Source organism: Botryllus schlosseri, chromosome 4 (genome assembly GCF_051294905.1).
Source record: "Botryllus schlosseri isolate E-star chromosome 4, Bs_hap1, whole genome shotgun sequence".
Taxonomy (NCBI): Eukaryota; Metazoa; Chordata; class Ascidiacea; order Stolidobranchia; family Styelidae; genus Botryllus; species Botryllus schlosseri.
The window spans coordinates 511,047-524,849 of NC_137239.1; the positions used below are offsets into that span (position 1 = coordinate 511,047).

Below are 13,803 nucleotides of genomic sequence, written 5' to 3' on the forward strand. Positions count from 1 at the left end.
GGGTTTCGAGTTTGAAATGGGCAAGGTTTCGAACACCAAAACCCAGGTAGCAATGGGCAGGTATTTTGTTGGAATTCAGTCATTCTAAATCAGTGGTTGTCAACTCATTTTGTCTACGTCGACCCCTTTTGTACTGTCACGGAACCCCGCGGACCCCTAAAGTTCAAATTTAGCCGGATTATGCTGCAATGGTCCTCTGTCTTGGTGCAAAAACAACTGTATGGTAGTGATAAACCGCAACAAAACAAAATTTTCTTGAAAATAACGTTGTATCATATGTAATAATAGGGTGAACTCAAATTATTGCAAAGAGAAGTCTGCAGCTTCCTTTTTTTAAATATGTGGTCTTGAAAATCCGACGCTTCCGACTGCAACATAGGCCTATATGGCACCAAAATTGTGAGACAGATTTTTTGAGGAAGGTCAAGTCCAGACATTTCAATCTGGCGGCTCATCCAGAAGTTATTTTGGAAAGGTAGTTATGTATATCACAAGAGAAGATGCATTCCGTCTTGAGGTTTCAATCCCTTTATTGGGACAAACTAGGAAAAAACTTGTGGAATTTCGATTTCATAAGACTGTTTGAACAGTGATCACTGATTTGCTGAAACTGACAGGTTCAAATCCATAACGTTGTGAAGACATTTATAGATTAGACATTAGAGATATTTTTCAATTTTACGACAAGGGTATACAAAATATCTAGTAACAGCAACACGTTTGGATCAGTATGCTATTAGCAATTTGGGTATCAAAATGAGTGCGCACAGTAGGATAGGACATCTCAGTGGGTAATTCTGTTGATGTGAGTTCTGAAGTTTCAACAGATATGAAGCGAAACTGCTTCGTAATTTCCGGAATTGAAAACAAATAATTAGGGTTTCAATCATTATGCAGATTTTAAGGTTTCAAGTCAGAGTCATAGTGTCCAGACTCGAGTCTGAATCCAAGTCATCCGGACTTGAATAAGTGATATAGAATACGTCGAGTCATGTGCAATCACCCCAGAACAAGTCGAATCAATACACGAACTGACTCGTGTTAACGAAAAATTCAGTCGAGCCATTACAAGCCTGTAGTGCCGACTGCAAATCTTGAAATCAATACTCTACTCACCATGGTTCGTCCGAAGGCTCCCAGCACACCAAACACACACTGCAAGCAAAGCAAATGGCCCGATCGTCTCCAGCAGCCGCGGGCTGATAAAAGAAGCCTGCTTCAGCCATGGCTTTGGAAGAGGCATATCTGCAACCCGACACACATCACATCATCTACACGACGGCCAGAGACGGATACGCGGACAAAATGCAAATCAGATTGGGTATTTTTCAATCCAAATATTGACATCACATTTCGTCCACAAGAAAATTATAGTTGTATAACCAATTTAATTACAGCGAAATGCCGGTAATCTAGTTGTAATCTAATTGAGTATATCTTTCCATGCTTTCATTTTAATTCTATTCTCATTGCTGGTATTCCTGAAATACTACAGTAGAACTCAGGGTTGTAATGACTCGAGTTCGACTCTAGTCACGATTTTCGTATGACTCGACTCGACTTTAGAGTCATTCTCTCAAAATATGGAAATGGCACGACTCGAGTCAATCTGTGTATTGACTCGACTTGGACTCGAGTCATGCAACCAAGACATACAACCGGAGACTCAGACGGCCAACAGTGACATTTCATTGTAATTTCGAAGAATAGTAAAGTAGCCACACTGTTTGTATTTCGTCTATTGGTACCGGGTACTTGAAAATTCGACTGGAAACTGCAAGTGAGGAAGATTGGTGTATTATAAATACGGACCATTCGAAATCACCAAACAGAGTTATAAAAAGTGGGTTTAACAAGACTTGTACACGGACTCGAGTCATAATACCAAATCAACTATAGATTTGATATGAAATGATTTCAAAACTGGGTAATTCCAATTCTAATCTAATATAATTTGAAAAAAACTTGGTAGCTACAATAATTGTAAAAAAATCGGGTACCTTAAGCTACATTGAGAAATTTTACATCATGTAAATGACATCAACAAAGAATGAATTACAAAGCAGCAACTGACTTGTAGTTTTCATGCGGCCAGGCCGAAAAGCTTTTTCTGCGACTCATTTCCGAATACATCTTGCGGCGATCCAACAAATCCGATGATTCTACAGGCAAATAACAAGTTAAAATCACAGTCTGCAGAGTATTGTATAGTTTGTAAATTGCGCATTACAGTTGGTGAAAAATAGCTGCTTATTAAATCTTTGTGTCTATTTCATAAAATTGGTAAATTGAGTAAAAAAACGATCCACGCCAAATTCGGATCATTTCCAATTCAACCACTAGAAGTGAAACTATTGTAGTATGAAAATTTTGAATTTATTGTAAAAAAAGCTTCAGGCCGATAGAGGTTCTTGGAGATACGGAACTCCAATAAACAATTGATTAGTATGCTATATTCATGTATTACCCATGACGAGTGTCAGCCGTAAATTTTCGGGGTCATTTCAATATGAATACCGTAATTTTCCATGTATAATGCGCAAAATTTTCCTGATTTTTTGTCCTAAAATCGGGGGTGCGTATTATGCATGGGTACAACAAGCCTTGAAAAAATTTCTCTCGAAATATAACTTGAAATTACACCTTTCTTGATGTTTGTTTTATTCGCGTACCGTATCACATTCGCCATCATGCCCCGTAATTCGTATTATCAGTGTTACGCGCTGCCCATTAGCGAGAAGCGTTTTGCCAATTAGCGTCACAACAGCAAGCGATCTCCTACTGAGTCGGTTTGCCGTTTGTATGCGAGCTACGCGAGTGCGCGGCAATCCTCGCTAATTCATCGCGTCAACGACAGGCCTGGACAATCGCATATACAACACGCCATGTGTGCAAGATGTAATCGCTGGCCTAAACACTATAGTCGCATCTCCAACAGGCCTAGTGCACAATCGCATCTGTGATAGGCCTCGTGCGCAAGATGTTGCTGGCCTGAACTGTCGCGTGCGAGCCTCGCAGGCTTTGGCAGCTATCTAATATCGTTTATAGACAATGCCGTTAAGTGTGTAATGATTAGCGATTGTTATGTCATAATTGTTCAATAGTGACATCGCAAAGCAGAATGCCATCGAACGCTAAAACACAGCTACCATGTATCCATGTACTGCGAATACAGGGCGCGTACTATACTTGGGTACAGGCTTTTACCCAGAATTTGCATGCCATTTTGAGGGTTCGTATTATACATGGGGGCGTACTATATTCGGAAAATTATGGTATACCATCCAATCACACTTTTAAAAAAATTCAAATTTTACTGACTAACCTATGAAATTCTTACGTTGTCCACAAAAACGATGCAAACTATTCTGACTCAATCCCTACTCGTACAAGCAAACTTATTTGAGTTTTTCATTCATAATTCAGGGATTACCCACCGTCAAATCCTACTTTTTCAAATCCAAAATTTTCAACTGCAACAACATCTTTACTAGACGGAATTGAGACAAAATTGTTGTGCATCGTTTTTTAGACAGCTCAACAATTTCACTGGTAATCAGTAAAATTTGAATAACTTCACTTTAACTAGTTGGAATTGAGTCAAATTTGATGCGTGACGTGTTCACAGGCGACCGAACAATCTATGAAATGGCCGAAAAATTTATAAAAAGTTATTTTTGAACAATCCTACTGGTAAAGTCGGTATGAAAAACGAAAGGAACGGGCATATATTTCACAAACCTGTATTTTCCGTGTGGTCGAGCAGCACCAGCTGATGAAGCATAGTTGAGAGAAAAGACAGTCCATTGAGCATATGATTACGTTTGGCTACCAAGTCCATTTGCAACTGCTCTTTCATCATTTTACTGAAACTTAACAGATCACATGGCTTGGTAAAGGGGAGAAATGAAAATGGAATCGTTTAACGAGCAGCTGATAGACAGAGGTGGTCAAGAAACAGTCAATATTGGCGCTCAAGTAGAAGTAATGTCATTTTAGTATGACACCACTCGACCAATCAACCAATTTTTCATACTTTTTCCAATTCTAATTGAAGTAGTTTTGAGATGCCTTGAAACTGACTATCTCTACTGGTATTTGAAAAGTAATTTATAGTTGTTCCTTCTCCTTATACTTGAGTGGCAATTTTGACTACTTTGAACACCTCTGGTACTACATGTAGGGCCTACTATTGTGTGTGTACTTGGCCTTGTGATATTTGCTACACCTGAGTATATCCATAGGGCCATGTACACTAGGGGTCTTCAAAAATGACTTTTTATGTTCTCAAATCGTCCTGGCTACTTGATAAAATTGTTAGGTTACCTAATTTACGCCTACACACCAAATTTTGTTCAATTCCAATCAGTAGCCGCATTACTACAGTAGACGAAGGTTTCTATTTATTATATACGGTAACTAAAATTTGAAAATTTTCTGTTCACCCTATAAAAGTGTTAGGTTGTCTATAGCAGGGGTCACCAACCTTTTTGCAACCGAGGGCTACTTTTGCGTAATGATTGAAGCGGCGGGCTACTATTTACTCCCGCCGTTTACCCGTACCACACTGAATTTCCGCTTTGATATTCATAGCACTGGGCAGGACTGGACATCATGTTATCTGTTTCTATAGCAGTCAGAGGAAAGCCTGGCATTGTATGATATCAACTAGTGCGTTGTACACTGGTGTTGAACTTGACACTGCAATTCTAAGTTAGTGTTACAGATGTGCAATAATTAAGCGTGTTTTGTGTTTGTTTTTGATGAAGTTCATGTCCGAAAAGGCTGATTCACAACGATAAGTCGAACAATAGACGCTTCACGCTTGCAACCTTCATAGTTGCTGCGCATACACCACTGTAGTTTTCCGTATCAAAAATGCACCAAACGTTTTCTGCACAGCGAGGTGGGGGTCATTTTGCAGTGTTACAATTTCAATCTCCTACTGTTCAGCATCCAGAAATGACAAGATTTCATTATACCGGACAGCAGCAACGATTACACAAAGTTAGAAACATGGTATATTAAACTGCGTTTAGTGTAACAAAACAAGCTGTGCCAAAAGATGCAATACGTAATGGGTATACACTATACAGTTACTGAAAATCTGCTACTACTTCACGGCTATCTGAGTCCGAATAGTAATATTGTTTACTACTTTGGCATTGTCCTGGTCGTCGAGCTATCGTAACGGAACCCCCACCATTTCAAGAAGACCGTGGACCGCATTCCGTCATGTCACCTATAGGCAATGCGCCGTATCTTGAATTTCTGGTGATTCTATCACATGCATCTATATTACTAATTGTAATTGAAGATATCTTCAAGTGTTTATCCACATGTTAGTGTGTCTTAAACAAGAATAGCTGAATCAATCAATCTATATATTTAAAAGCTCACTGGTAATAATCTGACGAATATTGGTAAATGCTGCTATTCCACCTATTTTTAGAATGGGCTCGCGGGCTACTCATCTAGTCCTCGAGGACTACCTGGTGCCCGCGGGCACCGGGTTGGTGACCCCTGGTCTATAGAAACGATGTTCACCTAATTTGGTCCAATTCCAACCAGTGAAAACAGAGTAATTGTCGTCGAAAAATTTAGATTTGAATAAAATAGTATTTACGGAGGGCACCACTATAATAAATAATTGAAGAATTGATCACCGTAAATACTATTTTATTCATAATTCAAATTTTTCGACGGCAATAACTCCGCTTCCACTGGTTGGAATTGAACCAAATTTGGTGAATAGGCTTAAATTAGGTAACCTAATAATTTTATGAAGTAGCCTGGACGATTTGAGAAAAAATTTCATTTTTGAATACCCCTTATGTAGACTTGTGCAGCGTAGGCTACATGAGTCGACTGAAAGCATGTCCTCAAAACCGGATGGTGGTAATGACCGTCCTGATAGTGGTACACGGATATCTCAAATCATGCGACCGACTTACTCAAGTTGGCCAAAATTTTCCACCATCGGAAATATCAAGGCAATTGTATCCAACCTTTCCTAAGCTATACCCAAGTACTTACTCTTGATGTATCTGCAGGAGACTGCTACAAGCCGATTTCAATGTGGAATATTTCATTGACAGTTGTAAAGATGCCCACTTATTGACAGGCTGCAAAAAAGATAATACACCATCACTGGGACTGTCGAAAATCTATAACGAGAGCTACTCGCAACATATACGTACAAACATACAAATCCCTCATTAACGGGAGATTTTGTTGAAAATTTCCCAAGAGTGAGCAAAACAACCTCACACATCTCATATTTTAGCCGAATGTCCGGAACAGATGTGAGCAAGATGTTTATTACCCTACCACTCTGATAAATATAGATTAGCTGCATCTGTGATTGTGTATTGATTAAGCTGGATGGCAAGTACACACTACACAGGGACCACTAAGAATCTTGTGCAAATATATAAAACATGGAGGTGACAGGAAAAATTGCTACATCATACCACATTTAACTGTAACAAATAGGGCATGGCACAATGATACCAGTACTCACAATCTGAATCGAGTATTATTTCGAATGATTCGAGTAGTGAGAGAGTTTTTCGTTAACTGAAATGACATAATCATTGCTGCTGTGAGTTAATAAATCAATGAGAAATATAGTTTTGATACTATTTTTGATTGTGGAAAGTTGCTAGTCAATTGGGCATAGCGTCACATTCGAATCACATACGTCCATTAAAGGGGCACTGCGCTCTAAAAATGATGTGGTCTCAAATTGAAGGGCAAAACGAGAAAAAATTTTGGCCGCAGCCATTTTCTTCAGAACGCCACCGCGATGGATCTGCAATTTCTTGAAATTTACACAAGGGTTTCACGACAGACAGGACAGAAATAGATCATGTCTAACAATGTTTTATACATAAATAATGTTTTATACATAAGAATAGGACATGATCTATTTCTGTCCAGAAGAAATAGAATACAGTAGGCCCGATTTTGACAAAAATCTCCTGACTGAACATCTTCCGTTGAACACGGTATCTAAACCACCTTGGCGTGCACGACTTATTTCCATCATAACATCCGCTGACAACTATATAAAGATCGATCTCTGCGCGACTGCTGGAGCGTGATGTTTTTATGGAAATTTCAATAAATTGCAGCTCCATTACGGTGGCGTTCTGAAGAAAATGGCTGCCAATTTTTTTTTCGTTTTGCCCTTCAATTTCAGACCACATCAATTTTAGAGTGCAGTGCCCCTTAACATATATCCGCGAAGTCATGAAAACTCACAGCATCGTTACAAATTGCAATGAAATAGGCATGATCGATAAAATGCCGGATAACCTTTAACGTAAAACTAGCATTCTATTTTTATGGTCGCATAACAGCCTACCACACCATTCGTACCAGTGTGATGACATAATGAGTGATACTAAAATACTCCGTTCAAAGTCTGATGCTCGATTGAGGATTGAATCACTGGAGTATCGGTGCTCGAATTTGCCCAGACCTACCTACCGACAGATAAATGAAGTCCTAAAACCCTAAACTTCCAATATTTTTATTGAACTGGTAAGAACTTACAGAATATGCTCCAAGTGGGCATTTGTCTATTTCCTTTGATAATGAGGCGACCAGTTCCTTTATACAGTCCATGTCACCAGGATTTTGTTCTTTCGTTCCCTGTGCTGGCGATACATAGTCGCTGATTTCGATAGCTTGTAGCAGATTTTTCGCCTGTAGTAATTGCATAATGCACATAGGAAATTTAAAGTGTTCACTGAATCTCGGCGGTAAATATAGTTACAAATTGTCGTCAAGAGCTTTTTAAATGGCTGGACCATACATCAGTAAACGCAGCATGATACAACAAAAGTTCTCCACAGCCAATATATTTTGCTGCTAACAATATTGTGATTGCTTATATCGTTATGGCAATACAACCAGACTAAAACCAGTTGGATAACTCGAACATATTCATCTTTTCCGAATTAGATTTGAATTAGAATGATGGCTACACAGTTTTTATTTCAAATTCCATTCGAATTAGACATAGGGGGAGAGGAGGCCAAGTGAGACACTTTTCTGATATTTCAACGCCACTCAAACAGTAGCCTAATGCCTTCTGAGGATTAATTTTGGTACCAATGGAAAGCCTGTGATCTGTACTATCTATGACTTTGACTATTTCTCGAGTTATATTGAAAAACATACTTATGGATTTCTTGGCCCTCAAAAATCCTTGCCCAAATGTGTCAAGATGAGACACCAAGCAATTCTTGTTCATTACACCGCCAATTCATCCCAAATGATGAATCAACTAGCAACATCATGAATAAAACATAATCATCATGATATAATTCACTTTTAAAAAGAATTTATACATCACATATATACGAATTAAAACGATAAGAGTTTTTTTATTATTTGTCTTGTAATGTTACATCTGTTACAACTTGTAAATTGAATTGAATTCCAAATTCGTAAAAAGTGAAACAAAAATCAAGTTCATTTCATATCAAATCATAGTATAATCATGAGAACACATAATGTCAGCATATGCGCAACTAGGACCAGATTTAAAAACACCCACTTTTCATAACTAGCAACCAGTACCGGAATACCAACTCACTTTTCGAAACTTCCAACAAAAACTAGAACAAACGACCTTTACATATCTGCAATAACTGATTTCAATTCAGAGGCCACTAATTCATTTTATTTTCATTTTAATCGGAATCATGTCGGCTCTACACATGAACATCAGTACCAGTTTGAAATGTGGGGGGCTCGATATCAAAAACCCAGCCCCAGGCTACGCCAGCTGTATGTAGGCCTACAATTCATGTCAAATGAAGACACATTTTTCTGTTTCTTCCACAACTACTTCTTTATACAATTGAAATATTTCTTCTAAATGCGCAACTAGAACTAGAACTGCTTACATTTCAAAATGCGAAATTAGAAGTAGAACTACTCACAAAAATAGCAGTTACTTGACCACCAACTAACTAGAGTTGTAGTTTGTACAATCTGACCATATTAATATCAACTGGACAAAGCCTATCATTAAATTATTTGAAAGCATGGGGAAGCGGAATTCCTATCAATTCCCAGCGACTGTTACAGCTAGCAATCATGATTCATGAATAGAAGCAGTGACTTTGTATAGCTCCAGATATATCAGAAAAACCTTACTTGGGAGAATGGCAACTCCAGAGTCACTATTTTATCTCCAGATGTTATGGATGTCTGAAGTATTGTCTTCATCATTAGAACCCCGTCAATGTGACATCGGTACCCCATCGAGCATCCATCGCTTACAATGACACCGCCGGTGTAGGGATGGTGGCAGAGAAGCAAATTTCCATCTGCACCAGATTCTGAAAATAAACATGCTGCATTCACTGATTACCGGGCCTACATTAATTTGGTGGAACTATTGATAGCACGAAACTTCAACATGCAATTGAATGGTATATTCATATTGAAACAGTCCAGAATAATGTCGGCTGACACTTGCATGGATAGGCCTAATTGTCAGCCCTATGGGATCTCGGTTCATTTTTTGAAATAAATCCGGCGTGATGAGAGCTTTTCTGCATAAAAGAATTAGGTTATTAAACAGAAAGTTCTGCGTGATGTTGCCACCAATTCCACTCTGGGTCGTCAGCAAGTAGTAGACAATTGGAAATAACAATGTATAGATTGGCTACCATGGTTGATAAACGATGTTCTGTTCAATTCTCTACGTATCCTAAGGCAGGCTTACCATATTTTGGAAATCTAAAATAAGGACACTTTCAGAAAATTGAGACTTGCAAAACCGGAGAAGAATTCTCAAAAATGGGTGAATTTTTCCCACTTTGTGATCGGTTGACTAAAAGAAAAGGTCAACTTTCACGCTCAGAGCCCAAAATACAAAAAAAAATGAAGGTCAACTTTTCAGCCGGAGCGTCACTTCTGTGCTAATTTACAGCATATCACTCGCATTTTGCTCTAAATATGACCTAAATTTTCAAAAAGAGGGCAAAATCTCAAAAGAGAGGACAAAAGGGCGTCCTCCGAGGACACTTTCGAAAAAGTCAAAAAAGAGGACAAATCCTCTTAAAAAAGGACGTATGGTAACCCTATGCTCAGGTGTACTTTGGATCGTGTATCAGGAAAGACAGAAATTTCATATTTTTGTCGACATTCTTGCGCGATAAGTCATAGGTAGCCTATGCACACTAAATTGGGAGTAGAAAATAATTGGGATTTATTCTGTCACGAGCCTATGAACAATGAACATGTACCAAATTTTCATGTTACACTATCTAATTCATCTTTGAACTGCAATCTTGGAATGTACTGAAGTATGCTTCCAATTAAGTCAGTTGAAAGCTCAGAGTAAATAAATTGCGAATATGAAGACAAACTAGTGTGGCTTTACCAAGACACTTTGTCCCACCACTACAGATAACAGTACCTTTTTCGTATTCCCGTAAAAATTCCGCACTGTTTGCATCATACAAAGTGATCTCATTTTCGGATGAAACACTCAGAATCGCGTTGATCGACGAGAGATATTCCAATCGAACGATCGGACTGGAGTGGGAGCTGCGCCTAAAGTGACTGTCGCTTGATAGAGAGAACCATTCATCCACAGATTCACTCGACAATTTTTCCATTGTGCTATGATGTCACATATTTCTAATACACCACAACAACTATAGAATAATTAAATTGCAGTAAGAAATGCAGTACAGCATGTCTACAATAATGTGGAGGTGGGGTTTGGCAAGCAAGCATTCACCGCAAACTATAGAAAAGCACAAACAGGTGAATATGGAAGTATACCTTGTCATCCATAAAAACATGACTAGCACCGATCAGGGTTCCCCGCGAACACGTCAAAATAGATTGTGTTTATAATTGGTTTAGGATATCGTTGGATCATCAATTACTCTCACCCCTAAATTAATCCTGCGATACGCCTGTAGCAGCATTACCCTAACCCTCAACTCTATACCCTCGCTTTGAATCCCAACTAATTCGTAATCCTGCCCTGATCCAGCAACCCCCAACACTATAATATAAAGATACCGCAATCCTAACCCAAGACCTATTATGAAGACCATAAAATTTGCCATGCTGATGGCGGGAAAGTTGGGTTGGTGATTGTCATCTTTATTGACAAGAAATTCGATTAGACCTGGAGAAAGAGCTATAGCTTAATTTACATATATCTTAATTTACATCGTACTATAGCTATAGTAGGCACGTGCCTATTCAGACACACCAAATATACACAATGTGAATTGAGATAGTTTTTGAACATTTCATTTACATGTACTAAATTGATGTGGGAATCATCTATCTTCTTCAACCATACTTATATTGGGATGCAATATGAGCATATTCGTCATACACACACCTATAACAGTCAGACCTACGGATTAAATACAACAATTTTATTTTGAAATGATGGACAGACACACCCTAACTGATATTGGATATACAAAGTACCGTACGCGTTTGCACATGCCATGGACAACATTATACTAGCCTAGGCCTACAGAAGGAAACACAAATCATTACTGGTGTCGAAGGTATAGATATATCAAAATAGTATGATCATATCTTTTGAATGGAATCTCAGTACGTTTTTTGCAATTCATTCTTACGATGAAATGGATTGACAATATTCATTCTAAAAAGATATTATAAGTTTATAGTCTATGGTTGAAATGGGTCAGACAGTGTGGATACTTTTGCATATATTATGAACATATTATAGACCTAACATGCTGATAACATCGTGAATGATTTCAATGTTATAATTTCCCATAGGGTAGGTATCCAACATTGGACTTACCGGTGCCGTATTGGTACGGTACATAATATTATTAAATGGTAGCAATATGTTGACTTTTTGTAGGATTTTTCATATGGGCTACGGCAGTGGTTCCCAACCTGTGGTACGCGTACCACTAGTGGTACGCGAAGGTCTTCCAGGTGGTACGCGAGTAGATTCTATCTTTTTCGATCGAAGGGAGTTATTAGTTCAGGTGAGGTTGATTTTGAGTTTTTTGAAGCAGTCGTCTCACGCTATTCCCCAGCTGCTAATTTTCCCTTATACGTGGGAATGCGAGCAAGGATTTTCATCCCTAATGACTATCAAGTCGAAGAAACGAAACCGACTTGTTGCTCCCATACATGACTTCCGATGTGCTGTAAGCAAACGTATGCCACGCATCAACAAGCTAGTGGTAAATAAACAAATGCAGCCATCGCATTAAATAAATTGACTTTTGTTGTGTGTTATTGTTAGTTCATTACGCTGTTTTCCTGTGACTGGTGGTGAAAAAATACAATTCCATACATCCCATCAACCTTGGCTGATAACGCCTAGTTCAGGGGTGTCAAACTCAAATTGCCTCGCGGGCCGGATCGAAGTCATGAAATCGCTCGCGGGCCGGACCGGTCAACGGAATCCAAAATGTTGCCTCGTGCCATTGTTTTTCGCTGGAATACTTCATTATCAAGCATATATAGATAATACACGGATCATAGGGGTTTCATTCTAGCGAGTCGCAACACCATTATTTGCGAGTAATGCGAAAATACGATTTTTGTCCGGTTGAATACAGTTAAGAACCGCTAAAACAATGGCATTACCGGCAATACAAGTAGACATATTTACGTGTTCCCTTTGCCTCAGCCCAGACGTGGTGAACCTGCGGCCGTAAGAGGGAATTTGTGTGGCCCTAGACACGCAATTCAATTAGTAGGCTATGTGTTGGCGGCCGTCGACTTGCAATTAGAATTTACGAATTGACTCCCGATTTCTTGAAAGATTTTAATTAATCTAGAAATTTTCTTCCCGCTGCGCGCGATTCAACGCGATTACATTTTTCGATTTCAACATAGTAGCACCCTTTGCAATCAAAGCCCCACAATATAGATGCGAACATCAGTGGAAAATGATGCGACTCACATGGAAATATCAGCTCGGAATTGTTTGCTCCTCACTATACTAAAAATTCTGATTAGAGGTCAAGAAATAACAGCATGCTACAAAGTGAATAATACCAATTGGCCCCTCCGAAGATGCATCATAATTTATAACTTGCTTTAAATTTACGAAAACACCCCTACATCAACTCTATACCAGTGAATCTGATCACACGGGATGAGAAAAGATAAATGTTTGATGATAATATGTAGAACTACTAATATCAATGACGAAATTCATTGGTGAATCTGATTTTTTTTCGCGCTTCGCGCGACTAGGAGATCTTCCTTCCTTAACATTACCAGTGACTACTCGCGATTTTGGTGCGCATAGTAAGTCTATCAATAAATAAATTAGTCCGGAGTTCACCAGAAATGGACATAGACACTTTAACCTGGGTATTTGGCGTCCAGCAGCTCGTTCATTACGACTACGCCCTGGAATGCGGCTGTAGGCTACACGAGTAGTTAAAATGCGGCCGTGAATGGCAAAAAGGTTAGCCGCCCCTGCTTTAGTCATAATCAGGCTTCAGCACCGAAATCGCGAGTCGACAGTGGTCATGCTATGGGATTGTCGAAAGTGGCTGATGAAATTTGTCATTAATATTAGTACACTACAAAAAATAATTTGTAATTTTGGTCTCAAATTTAAGACATTGAGAAGATTTGCTCTCATTTTCAGCAAATGTAGTCTTACTGATCAAATGAAGTCTTAAAATTGAGACTGATTCAGCTTTTCAAGACCATTTTAAATTGTAGAGATTATTCGGTCTTAAAATTAAGACTGATTCAGCTTTATAAGACCATATTGAATTGTAAAGATTATTCGGT

At 38.7% G+C, this 13,803-nt stretch overlaps 1 protein-coding gene across 4 annotated transcripts in view; it reads right to left on the reverse strand.

Moving 5' to 3' along the window:
• The window catches only part of LOC145437835 (dual E2 ubiquitin-conjugating enzyme/E3 ubiquitin-protein ligase BIRC6-like), a 90,013-nt gene extending 78,831 nt beyond the window's left edge, over positions 1-11,182 (reverse strand). For 2 of the 4 annotated variants that reach the window (XM_080315138.1, XM_080315137.1), the window contains exons 1-7: positions 10,445-11,182; positions 9,175-9,359; positions 7,561-7,713; positions 6,037-6,125; positions 3,742-3,872; positions 2,075-2,162; positions 1,117-1,245 (exon numbers count right to left, since the gene is read on the reverse strand). In XM_080315138.1, coding sequence (XP_080171264.1) covers positions 1,117-1,245; positions 2,075-2,162; positions 3,742-3,872; positions 6,037-6,125; positions 7,561-7,713; positions 9,175-9,359; positions 10,445-10,646 — 977 coding nt within the window. In that variant the 5' untranslated portion in view covers positions 10,647-11,182. The remainder of the gene's footprint in view (positions 1-1,116; positions 1,246-2,074; positions 2,163-3,741; positions 3,873-6,036; positions 6,126-7,560; positions 7,714-9,174; positions 9,360-10,444) is intronic. The other 2 variants (XM_080315141.1, XM_080315140.1) reach the window with 2 other exon arrangements.
• Positions 11,183-13,803: the final 2,621 nt, after the last annotated feature.